The following is a 12551-nucleotide window of genomic DNA, read 5'->3' as shown; positions in this document are numbered from 1 at the left end:
GGGTAAATAAATGCACAGATTGTAAAAGTATATGATTAGACTATGAGATTTATCCTAGACAGAGAACCACATCTCATTTGAGTGCAGCATCATTCATGGGATGTGTGTACTGAAGTCAAATGACAGAAAAAAGAAAAATAAATAAATTGATAACCCGGTAACCACACATATGTCAACCCAGTTTGTTATGGTGAGGCCTACTTGGTTAAAATATTACAGACCGGCTTATGTATAATGTTAAACAGTATTGTACAATTGCTAATTTTGAAACTTTTCTGTTGTTATAGTCCTTTTCATATCTGAATCACGCACACCCACACACACCCCTAGAATAAAATCATCGAAGAGTTGGAAGGTGTCGCTAAGGCCATCTAGTCCAACCCCCTGCTTAATTCAGGAATCTAACTTAAAGCATCCTGGACAGGTGGCTGTCCAGCTGCCTCTTGAAGGCCTCCAGTATTGAAGAGCCCACCACCTCCCTAGGTCACTGGTTCCATCCTCCTACCGCTCTAAATAGTGAAGTAAGAGCCTGGTCTGGAAATAAGCAAAAACAAAACGAGAAAATGGTATGTAGCAAAGCCCAGCCTCACGCGTCTGTTTAGAGGGAAATGGTGACAAAGCCACTTCAAAACTAGTTGCGAAAGGTGTTGCGAGATCTCAGGAGGCCCAAAATTCCCCTCAGAGAGCGACAGTTCCCGGAGTTCGCCTGGGAAGAGGAATGGATGGATGGTGGAGTCACTCTGCTCCCAAACCTCTTTGGTCCCTCTTCAGTTTCTGCCCCCTTCCCTTTTGCATCGCCATCTTCGTTTGGGAACCTGAACTGTCGCTGAGTCTCCAGCAGGCCGAAAGAGGCCAAAACTCCCGGCTGCGTGCTGGGCATGTCTCCTCCTTGGGCTCCAGCTCACAGAGAGGGACTCCCAGTATTGAGAATTGCAAGGTTTAAAAGGGACAGGGCTCGATTCCTAGAGCGGAAGGGGATTTGGGGTGGGGGCGCTTCCCTCCAGAGCAAGAGCCCCTCCCTCCGAAGCTCCTCCCTGCCTGGCTTCCCGAGGGGGGGGGGGAGAAGGAGCCTCTGTCTTTCCCAGGTGCTGCATCCGTCGGTGGCCCCTCCTGAAACCCAGTGAGTTTCCCCCTCCCCATTTTGTGCGTTTGGCTCAAGGGGTGCCCTATGGACGCAGGGGGAAGGTGCGGAGGAGGCCTGTTGGACTGACCCACAACCAAACCGGGGGGGGGGGCTTCTTTTTGCCTTCCTCTGCAAAGCCAGGAGGCCGCATTGACATGGGAGGCGGGGATTCAAGGCTGGTCTGGCAACGCTACGTCGATCACTGGCAGTGAATCTTCAGTTGCACTCTGGTTAGAATCCGTGCCCCGGTTAATCAGGCAGTTTCCAGGCGGGGCGGCTGACTCGCATGTGCGCATTCAGACACGAAAGGGAGTGTTTGCAGACTGAACAGAAATCGGTACGGGAAACGCAGTATTGTAATCAAAAGAAACAAATATGCAAGACCAGAAATGAAAATAAACAAGATGCGTTAAAGGGAAATTAAAATTAAAAAGGTCAACGAAGCAATGGAAAGCCCAGCTAGGCAGGGGTGGAGTTGCAAGGGAACCACGATCCCATCTACAGGCCCCTTGCTCTTCTGGGATGCGGGCAACGGGAGGGGGGGGAGAGGCAAAAGCCTGCTGTGGGCTGTGCCACCCTTGACCTGGCATAGCCCTGAAGAGTGGAGCAGGCTAGGGAGCTCCTGGGTCCTGTGCCGGCTGAGTACCCCATTGCAATGTTTTCCATGGGCCCACTTCCTGCTGGGGATGCTTCTGCCCAGCCACATTTTTGGCAAATCGAGGGTTTGCATTGCAGCCTAAGGCATTAAATGCTAGAAGACATTGACAGGGTTAATGCAGAGCTTAAAAACCATAGATGACAACAGTCTACTATTAGAGATATGTGACAATAAGGGTGGGAAGGCAGCTGGATGAGGTTGTGGTGTGTTGATGAGTCTGTGTAATAGGATATGGACAAAGAAAGGAAGAGGAAGAAAAGGGGGGCAGGTATATAGCAAATGGGTGGTGTTAGAGTAATATGAATAGCTGTGCAAGCAATAGAACCTCCATATATAGAAGCAGTGTACCAGATCACAGATGCAGGGGGAAAGTGTTTTATATGACATAATTTAAAATATGTCAAATCAAAGGAAAAAATAAGTTTTCATCAGGAATGTAGGTCTTAAACATATGTGGATTCAATGGATTAATAAACCATCTACAATTGAGACAATGCATCAGCTGAGATTCCTTTAGCTGAGCAACAGTCTTAATTTAAACCAAGTTCAATTTGGTGTAGTGGAATTCCTGCATTGAGCAGGGGGTTGGACTCGATGGCCTTATAGGCCCCTTCCAACTCTACTATTCTATGATTCTATGAAGGCCAAGAGAGGAACTCTGCACAGAAGGGTAGGAATCGTAAGGGACAGACCAGCAGGACAGATGCTAGATCTTCGGATCCTCCACCAGGCTTAAGATTTTAAATCCCTGAACTCCCCCCCCTCCAGTTCCTAATTTCTCTGAGGACCATTATTCAGCAGTCTTTCCTTCTGACTCATCCACACTTGCTCAGGGAAAAATGTTCCTGCCCTGACAGTGTAAATAGAACAATGTTTTGGCTTTGCAGGGCTTGGTAGCACCTCCAATTACAACAACCTTCATCTTGGGACTAAAAAGACAAAGAAGATCCTTTTGCCATGTTGGAGGCTTTGATAAAACACAGTTCAAAGATGGAAGAGGGAGACTCAGCTGCCCCTGAAGAAGGAAGAGGCCTCAATACCATCAAGACTTGGAGCAGTGGGGAATTCTGGGAAAGCACCATGCAGAAGATCCATTGCGAAGAGAACACCTTCAGCTCACATGTCCAGTGTCAGTGTTTCAGGCAGTTCCATTACCAGGAGGCTGTGGGACCTAGAGAGGTTTGCAGTCGGCTCCACAATCTCTGTCATGTGTGGCTGAAGCCAGAGCTACACACAAAAACTCAGATCCTGGACTTGGTGATCCTGGAGCAGTTCCTGAGGATCCTTCCACCGGAGATGGAGATCTGGGTGAGGGAATGTGGAGCAGAGACCAGTTCCCAGGCAGTGGCCCTGGTGGAAGGTTTCCTCCTGAGCCAGGCAGAGGAAAAGAAGCAGGAAGAGCAGCAGGTGAGAGGGTATCATCTAGATCAGAGGCAGCCAAAGCGTCGCCCTCCAGTTGTTGTTAAACTAAAACTTGTATCATCACAGCAACATGGGGGAGGGCACAAGTTGGCTACCTCAGATGTCGATTGTTCAAGGCGGCTCAGAATGTCAGAGATTGTCAAAGGTTGTTGTGAAGGTAACTTTGGGAGAGGGAGAACCATGTTTGTATGCCACTTTGAGGAAAAGTGGGATATAAATTTAAGAAATAAATAAAGAGATGTACTCATTTTCCAACTTTTTCCCGAAATCATCCAAGCAGGAATATCCAGTGCCCCTCAGGTTTTTGCTCCTCTCATTCTTTTTCTAATCCTCCCCCTTCGACGTCTTCAATCCTTCCTGCTGTTTCAGGTAAAGGGTCTGGTTGCAGAAGTTGCCTCTGATGTGGCAGAGAAGACTCCACTGGACACCATGCAGAGGCTGCTGGGTAAGGATTAATGGGGTGTATCTCAGTTAAGTCTCTATGTGTTGGTTTTGAAAGAAATCAACAAACTCCTCAATCTTCTGAGGGAAGACAGAGTTCAAAACCAGGAACGTAGCTAGCGGCCTTCTACCGAGTCAGACCAATGATCCATTTAGTACTGTCTACACTGACTGGCAGGGGCTTTCTGTGATTTCAAGAAGGGTTCTCTCACAGCCCTTCCGTTTTCTAGATGCTGTAAACGTTTTAAAATGTTTTTAAATGGTTTTATAGTTTTTAAATGCTTCTCAACAGTTTTAATGGTTTTGGAATGTTTTTATTATATTTTAAGCTTCGTTGAGCCAGTGTGGTGTAGTGGTTATTATGGTGTTGGATTACGACCTGGAAGACCAGGGTTCAAATCCCCACAGCCATGAAGCTCCCTGGGTGACCTTGGGCCAGTCGCTGCCTCTCAGCCTCAGAGGAAGGCAATGGTAAAGCCCCTCTGAACACCGTTTACCATGAAAACCCTATTCATAAGGTCACCGTAAGTCGGAATCGACTTGAAGGCAGTACATTTGTTTTAACATTTTGATGTATGCCGGTCTGGGCTCCTTTGTCAAGAAGTAGGGGAGAAAATCTTATTTACAAATAAAATGAAATGTATTAATTTGGGCTCTTTGCCAGATACCAGCATGATGTTTCCCATGGATGCGGTCATGAAATGCCAGGGATTGCGCTGGAGACCCTCTGCATGGAAAGTAGAGCTATGGCCTGAGGGGGGCAGATCAAGCTTCTGCTTCCAGTGGGCTGATGGTGGACTATATTTATATCTATCTTTATATGGTATAGACTCATTCATATATATATATATATATATATATATGCATATTATGTCCTTCTCTCTGTTCAAAGTATTGACACTACTCGCAGTGTAGCCAAATTTTGTGCTGCAGCGATTAAAATTCTCCACAAACTGAATCTAGCTATCTCGTAACTCCTGTCCTTTGCTGGGATCTCATAATTATGTCTTTGACAACTCTGTTTTATAATATCATGTTTTAATATAACATAACATAATTTTATTCTACAATGTTTATATTTTTAACAACCTTATTTGATTTTATTCTATCCCTTTTTATTGTATTCTAAAGGTAAAGGTGTCCCCTCACTTATAGTGCGAGTCGTTTCCGACTCTTAGGGTGACGTCTTGCGATGTTTACTAGGCAGACCGTATATATGGGGTGGGATTGCCAGTTCCTTCCCTGGCCTTTCTTTACCCCCCCCCCCCCCAGCATATGCCGGGTACTCATTTTACCGACCGCGGATGGATGGAAGGCTGAGTGGACCTCGACCCCTTTTACCGGAGATTCGACTTCCTCCTTCCGTTGGAATCGAACACCGGCCGTGAGCAGAGCCTCGGCTGCGTTACCGCCGCTTACCACTCTGCGCCACGGAGGGTCCTATATTGTATTCTACCTTTGTATATATTGGGATAATTTTTTCCCCCTCCATTAGTTTTGTTTTATACATTTTCCTTCCCTTTTTCCTTTTCTCTTATGCTGGTCACCAACCGTAACAATAAATATATATATAGTGGGCTGATGGTGGGCCCAGCACAATACACACACAATGTTAATTAACCCACTGTTTGGGGAGAGTCTGGTATAGACTCAAATATATATATTAAACTAGAACTGTCATTAGAAGCTAAAATGATGAAACTGAGGTTATCATACTTTGGACACATCGTGAGAAGACATGATTCACTAGAAAAGACCATAATGTTGGGAAAAACAGAAGGGAGTAGAAAAAGAGGAAGGCCAAACAAGAGATGGATTGATTCCATAAAGGAAGCCACAGACCTGAATTTACAAGATCTGAACAGGGTGGTTCATGACAGATGCTACTGGAGGTTGCTGGTTCATACGGTTAAATATATATGTATCTCAAATATATATGTATAGCCTGTGGACACAGGTAAACAAATACCTGCATACATCCCACAATGGGGATGGAAACACTAATTGAGAGGAGGGCGTTGGCAATGCCCGTGTGCACTCCTGCGAAGTCCACGCCCGCCCATGTGTACGGATAGGAGCGAAATAGCTGCCACGTCAACATTCGGTGCAGGTATAGGCCACTGCAAAGCGATGTCTAGAGAAGCACTCTGAGGGGGGGAAACACACCCACACAAGCGCTCCATGTTTCAAACGATTAGTGCAGCCTTTCCCAACCGGTGTGCCTCCAGATGTTGTTGGACCACAACTCCCATCATCCTCAGCCAGCATTGCCAATGGTCAGGAAAGATGGGAATTGTGGTCCAACAACATCTGGAGGCACACTGGTTGGGAAAGCTGGCTTAGTGGGTACACGGTGTCTGTCACGCAGAGCCCTCCTGGACCAGGTATGATCCCTGATTGCAGGCAAAGATGACTGCGTTACCAACCAAGTAGCAAAATTTCCTCTGACAGCTAAGAAAATGTGAGCCAGATCCCCAAAAAGTAGGGAGGTGGGATGTGTTTTTGTTCTGTTGTATTTTAAACATCTTTATAGATATGTAGAGAGTTAATTTGTGATTTACATTGTTAGGGGAGTATCACAGAATCACAGAATAGTAGAGTTGGAAGGGGCCTACAAGGCCATTGAGTCCAACCCCCTGCTCAGTGCAGGAATCCAAACTAAAGCATTCCCGACAGATGGCTGTCCAGCTGCCTCTTGAATGCCTCCAGTGTCAGAGAGCCCACTACCTCTCTAGGTCATTGGTTCCATTGTTGTATGGCTCTAACAGTTCGGAAGTTTTTCCTGATGTCTAGTCGAAATCTGGCTTCCTGCAACTTGAGCCCATTATTCCGTGTCCTGCACTCTGGGATGATTGAGAAGAGATCTTGGCCCTCCTCTGTGTGACAAACTTTCGTGTACTTGAAGAGTGCTATCATATCTCCCCTCAGTCTTCTCCAGGCTAAACATGCCCAGTTCTTTCAGTCTCTCCTCATAGGACTTTGTTTCCAGTCCCCTGATCATCCTTGTTGCCCTCCTCTGAACCTGTTCCAGTTTGTCTGCATCCTTTTTGAAGTGCGGAGACCAGAACTGGATGCAGTACTCAAGATGAGGCCTAAGCAGTGCTGCATAGAGGGGAACTAATACTTCTCACAATTTGGAAACTATACTTCTGTTAATGCAGCCTAATATAGCATTTTCCTTTTTTGCAGCCACATCGCACTGTTGGCTCATATTCAGCTTGTGATCAACGACAATTCCAAGATCCTTCTCACATGTTTTCTTGCTGAGCCAAGTATCCCCCATCTTATAACTGTGCATTTGGTTTCTTTTTCCTAGGTGTGGAACTTTGCATTTATCCCTGTTGAATTTCATTCTGTTGTTTTCAGCCCAATGCTCCAGCCTATCAAGGTCCCTTTGAATTTTGTTTCTGTCTTCCACAGTATTAGCTATGCCCCCTATTTTGTATCATCTGCAAATTTGAAAAGCATACTCTGTACCTCCTCATCCAAGTCGTTAATAAAAATATTGAAGAGCACTGGGTACCCTATGGTACCCCACTCATTACTTCCGCCCAGTTTGAGAAGGAACCATTGATAAGCATTCTTTCAGCACGATTATGGAGCCAACTGTGGATCCCCCTGATAGTTGTTCCATCCAGCCCACATTTAGCTAGCTTGCTAATCAGAATATGATGGGGCACTTTGTCAAAAGCTTTGCTGAAGTTGAGGTATATTATGTTCACAGTATTCCCACAGTCTACAAAGGAGGTTACCTGATCAAAAAATGAGATAATATTAGTTTGGCAAGATTTGCCACCCTAGGCTCCTGCTGGAAGGAAGGGCGGGGTATAAATAAAATAATAAATAAATAAATTTGTTCTTCATAAATCCATGTTGGCTCCTAGTAATCACTGCATTGCTTTCAAGGTGCTTACAGATTCACTGCTTTATAATCTCCAGAGTTTTTCCGGTGATTGATGTTAGGCTGACTGGTCTATAGTTCCCTTGTTCCTTCTTTTTGAAGATAGGGACAACATTAGCTCTCCTCCAGTCATCCGGCACTTTACCAGTCCTCCATGCTTTCACAAAGATAATAGACAGCGGTTCTGAGAGTTATTCAGACAGTTCCTTCAGTACTCTAGGACAGTGTTTCCCAAACTGTGGGACTCCAGATGTTGCTGGACTACAGTTCCCATCAGCTCCAGCCAGCATGGCTAATGGCAAGGAATGATGGGAACTGTAGTCCAGCAACATCTGGAGTCCCACAGTTTGGGAAACACTGCTCTAGGATGTAGTTTGTCGGCACCTGCTGATTTGAACTCGTTCAAAGTGATTAGGTATTCTTTGACCGTTTGTCTATCAATCTCAAGCTCCAATCCTGCCCCTTCTACTTCATGTTTCCCGGGAAGGTCAGAGATCCTTTCTTGGGAGAAGACTGAGCCAAAGTAGGAATTGAGCACTTCTGCCTTTTCTTTGTCATCTGTTATAATTTGCCATCCTCACTGAGTTGCTGTGCCACCATTTCTTTTCTCTGTCTTTTCTATGGACGTACCTAAAGAAAGCTTTTTTGTTGCTTTTAGCATCCCTCACTAACCTCAGTTCATTCTCAGCTTTAGCCTTCCTGACACCATCCCTGCAATTCCGTGATACCTGCCTGTACTATTTTTCTGTTTTCTCTGGTATAGGCAAAAGGCCAAATGATTGTTGTATCTCTGTTGTGGTGGTCTATGCAACCTGTGGCTTTAAACAGTAAACTTTTATTCATTCACTGAGCAGGTAAAACTCTTTCTAATGCCCATGTTTGTTTTGAGGTGCCACCTCTGAGATAAGCATGTGCTAATGGCTTTCTATCAACTTTGCCTCTGCAGGAGATGGAAAGATGCCAACAAAATCTTCTCAGCCACCAACTCTTTCCATTGGAGTAGAAGGAGCTGCTGTGGAACCAGATCAGGTAAGGCAGGGGAGCGGAAACATTTTCAAACCAAGGGCCACATTCCCAGCTAGGCAACTTTCCAGGGGCCACATGCCTGTGGTGGTTGGGGCCAGATATCAAAATGGGTGAATTGTCTGCCATCCAGGCAGCAAAGAGGTATTTGCAGAATGCAAGAGCACATTCTGGGTGCCTCTCCCTCACCTCCCTGGGCCTAAAGAATTCTCTCTCCTTGAAATGCCACTCTAGGAGGTTTCATAAAAATCTGAGAATAGTGACCAATGTGACCTTAACTAGCTTTTTGGATTTAGGTAGTAGACAAATATTTTTGTTAATCTATGAGGGGAAAATTCTTTTTCATTCAGAGTCCGGTGTCCTTTGAGGATGTGGCTGTGCATTTCACAGAAGAGGAGTGGGCCCTGCTGGATCCTGACCACAGAGCTCTGCATAGGGAAGTCATGGAGGAGAATTTTGGGATTGTGGCCTCTCTCGGTAAGGCTCCCTGTTGGATCATAATGCCTGTTTCCAAATTCCACATTTCTAGATGTGATGGACCCAATCTCCATCGTCCAAATCCAACTCCACATGTCAGTGAATGCCAGACAACAGACTCTTAAACCACCTAAGTCCTTTGATTTCATCCTTTATCACAAGTGTTGAAGTGTTCCTCAGGTTATCAGTTTCTCTCTTCCTTGTAGATGGTGACGAATGGGAAACAAAGAATAAGGGAGAATTACATGGGAAAGAGACACAGGAAAGAGACAGATCTAAAAAGAGGGGAGAGCAGAGAATGAAAACTGGCACAAAAGAGAAGAGGAGAAATCGATCCTTTGCTTCTCAGGGCAGTGTGTGCCATGAAATTTCAGTCCGAGAAAAAGCAGAGAAAAGGAAGAAAAGAAGTAAGTATTCTGGTTATTGGAAAAGTCTCAATTCTAAAAGAACATGCAAACCCCACTGCATAAACAACAAAGGCAAGAAACGAGATAACTGCCTGGAATGTGAAAAGGGCCTCATTTGTAAGGATAGACACTCTTACCATCTAATAATTCACACAGGGGAGAAACCATATAAGTGCTTGGAGTGTGGAAAGAGCTTCAGCTGCAAGAAAATTCTCACTTACCATCAAAGAATTCACACAGGGGAGAAACCATATAAGTGCTTGGAGTGTGGAAAGAGCTTCACGCATAACAGCAGTCTCACTTACCATGATAGAATTCACAGAGGTGAGAAACCATATAAATGTTTGGAATGTGGAAAAAGCTTCCTTTACAGTTCTGACCTTATTGCCCATAATAGAATCCATACAGGGGAGAAACCATATCAATGCATGCAATGTGGAAAGAGCTTCACACAGAAAACAAATCTCACTCGACATCAAGGAATTCACACAGGGGAGAAACCATATCAATGCTTGGAGTGTGGAATGAGCCTAAGTTCGCGTTTTAACCTTTCTTGCCATCAAAAAATGCATACTGGGGAGAAACCATATAACTGCTTGACATGTGGAAAGAGCTTTACCCGCAAGTATGGACTCATTCATCATCAAAGAACACACACTAGGGAGAAACCATATCAATGCATGGAATGTGGAAAGAGCTTCAGTAGAAATACCTCTCTCACTCGCCATCAAATAACTCACAGTGGGGACAAACCATATAAATGCGTGGAATGTGGAAAGACCTTCGATAACAGTTCTGACCTTTCTTCCCATCATAGAATTCATACCAAGGAGAAACCACATAAATGCATGGAATGTGGAAAGAGCTTTATGTGGAAGATGCAGCTTACCAATCATCAAAATATTCACACAGGGGAGAAAACATATAAATGCTTGGAATGTGGAAAGGACTTCAGCTGCAAGAAAACATTCACATGCCATCAAAGAATTCATACAGGGGACAAACCATATAAATGCCTGGAATGTGGAAAGAGCTTCCTTCGCAGTGATCATCTTACTTCCCATCAAAGAATTCATACAGGGGAGAGGCCATATAAATGCTTGGAATGTGGAAAGAGCTTCCTTCGCATTTCTAGCCTTTCTTCCCATCAAAGAATTCACACTGGGGAGAAACCACATAAATGCTTGGAATGTGGAAAAAACTTCCGCCACAACTCCAGCTTTTCCTTTCATCAAAGAATTCACACTGGGGAGAAACTACATAAATGCTTGGAATGTGGAAAGAGCTTCAGCTGCAAGAAAGGTCTTGCTTCCCATCAAAGATTTCACAAAGGGGAGACTGCATAGAAAGACTTTGGATATATTTGTTTCAAATACAATAGGGCCCCACTCATAAGGTGGGTTAGGTTCCAGACCCCCACCGAAAAGTGAAAATCGCCAAAAAGTGGATCAAAGGCAGCGTTAGGCAGGGGCTGGAACCTAACCCGCCTTATGAGTGGGCTGTAGCCAGGCCATCAGAAGCAGCGATGAGGGCTGTTGGGTGTTTTCTTTTTTTGGTGCGGTTTGCCTGTTTGGCTCTTCAGCCGGCTGAGGGGAGTAGCCGTACCACCAGCAGCTGCTTCCATTCTCCCCCTACACTCCCGCCTCTTCCCCGCGCATGCGGCACCCTCCCTTTCCCCCCACCCCCGCCTTCACCTGGATGGTCCACATTGTGGCAGCATCGGGGGCCTCCTCCCTCTCCTCGTCCCCCTTCTCCCCAATGCCTTCAGCAGGCCTCTTCGAGTACGAGGGCTGCAAGATGGGGAGGGGGACCTACGGGTACATCTACAAAGCGGGTTCTGGTGCCTCCTCGTTGAGCCCTACCTCCTGGCACTGCCCTCGGCATTGGCTGCACCGGGAGGCTCGCCTCTTCGGTCCGGCCCACTTTGCCCTTGCTGCAGGCCGGAGAGAGGGGGGAAGAGAGGCTGGCGCTGCTTCTTTCTCCTCCTCCTCCGGCCAGCTCCGGGTGTCCTGGTCCAGGGCTGAGGCAGACAGCGCTGCTGCAGCCGGCACCAAGAAGCTTCCCCGCCTCCCACTCTTCCCAGCATGCCTGACCACCGTATTAGCAGAATGCCAAGAAGCGGGCCCCTACTGTACTTCAGAACACCAGTCAATATGAATCCTGGGGAAGGGAGAAATATAAGGAACAGTATATGCATGTAAAATAAATACAAACATCAAATGGGAAAATAAAGAGGCGAATAGACTATATGAAAGCATCTGATAAAACGGCTGGTACATGCAAATATTATAACATACAGGATTAATATTAATTATATTTAATTATTTCCGAGTCCTGCATTGGCACACTTAAACTCCACCAGCCCTCTTAAAAGCATGCTAAATTTTCCGCTGTCCTATCTACATGGTCTTTTCATTTAAAAGAAGAACATGGATATCAATACAGACAAGAGTTCCAGGAAGCAGGCTCTGGTGGTTTTAGATGCATGTTACTAAAGATTGGTCTGATGTCTGTGAAACAGGATCCAGAAAAATCTAAATAGAAAATTAGTCCAGATAAAAATGTTTAAGAATGAAATAGCAATAGTGGAGAATTATATGAAACCATGTGAAAGTCTCAAGAAGACAGGACACTGACTTTCAGATGGAGTTGTTTTGATACTTACATCTGAACTGATCAAATTGTCTGACAGCACCTCCATCGATACACCTTTCGTTATGAGGAGATGGGCACAGCAGTCCAACTCAGGGAAAGCTGGAGTGAGTGGAGCCGGAGGAAGAAAATGTCCCACCTCATCCAATTCAGGAGCCTCTGGATTGGCTGAACGACAGCTCAGCCAGGGGCTGCGTGCAGGGACCAGAAAGTAAGCACCTGCTCTCCAAAATACCCCTACCGGTATTGACTTCTATTGTATTTATTTTCTTTGACCTTTTTCCCGGCGTAAATTTTCCTGAATTTGGACCTGCAGGAGCGCTCCAAACATGAGTTGGATGTGGCCTAAGACCCGTCACCTCAGCCCCTCCCCTGACACACTCCTGGAATGCTCCATTCTTAGGATTTACACCAGCTTATGCCAGCTTAATTTACGCCAGTCTTGGC

At 45.6% G+C, this 12551-nt stretch overlaps 1 protein-coding gene across 3 annotated transcripts; it reads left to right on the top strand.

Annotated features, from left to right (window-relative positions):
• The first annotated feature begins 852 nt into the window (after positions 1 to 852).
• Positions 853 to 11706, top strand: LOC133381366 (zinc finger protein 883-like). 3 transcript variants are annotated; one of them, XM_061620400.1, is made up of 6 exons: positions 853 to 1120; positions 2669 to 3188; positions 3573 to 3648; positions 8492 to 8574; positions 8919 to 9045; positions 9252 to 11706. In XM_061620400.1, the coding sequence occupies exons 2-6, from the start codon at positions 2739 to 2741 to the stop codon at positions 10796 to 10798; spliced, it is 2283 nt and encodes a 760-aa protein (XP_061476384.1). In that variant the 5' UTR covers positions 853 to 1120; positions 2669 to 2738; the 3' UTR covers positions 10799 to 11706. The 3 variants fall into 3 exon arrangements, with proteins under 3 accessions (XP_061476384.1, XP_061476385.1, XP_061476386.1); XM_061620401.1 differs by lacking the exon at positions 853 to 1120 and adding an exon at positions 1275 to 1460; XM_061620402.1 differs by lacking the exons at positions 853 to 1120; positions 3573 to 3648 and having other exon boundaries at positions 3003 to 3188.
• Positions 11707 to 12551: the final 845 nt, after the last annotated feature.

The sequence above is a fragment of the Rhineura floridana genome, chromosome 3, assembly GCF_030035675.1.
Source record: "Rhineura floridana isolate rRhiFlo1 chromosome 3, rRhiFlo1.hap2, whole genome shotgun sequence".
Lineage (NCBI taxonomy): Eukaryota > Metazoa > Chordata > Lepidosauria > Squamata > Rhineuridae > Rhineura > Rhineura floridana.
This window is presented reverse-complemented; position numbering and strand designations above follow the sequence as displayed.

What these genes read in the sequence shown, in the direction of transcription:
- LOC133381366 (XM_061620400.1), top strand. Translation starts at nt 2,739, where the DNA reads ATGTTGGAGGCTTTGATAAAACACAGTTCAAAGATGGAAGAGGGAGAC. An exon ending in CACCATGCAGAGGCTGCTGG is followed by an intron (nt 3,649 to 8,491) that starts GTAAGGATTAAT and finishes TTGCCTCTGCAG; the next exon opens with GAGATGGAAAGATGCCAACA. An exon ending in CTGCTGTGGAACCAGATCAG is followed by an intron (nt 8,575 to 8,918) that starts GTAAGGCAGGGG and finishes TTTTTCATTCAG; the next exon opens with AGTCCGGTGTCCTTTGAGGA.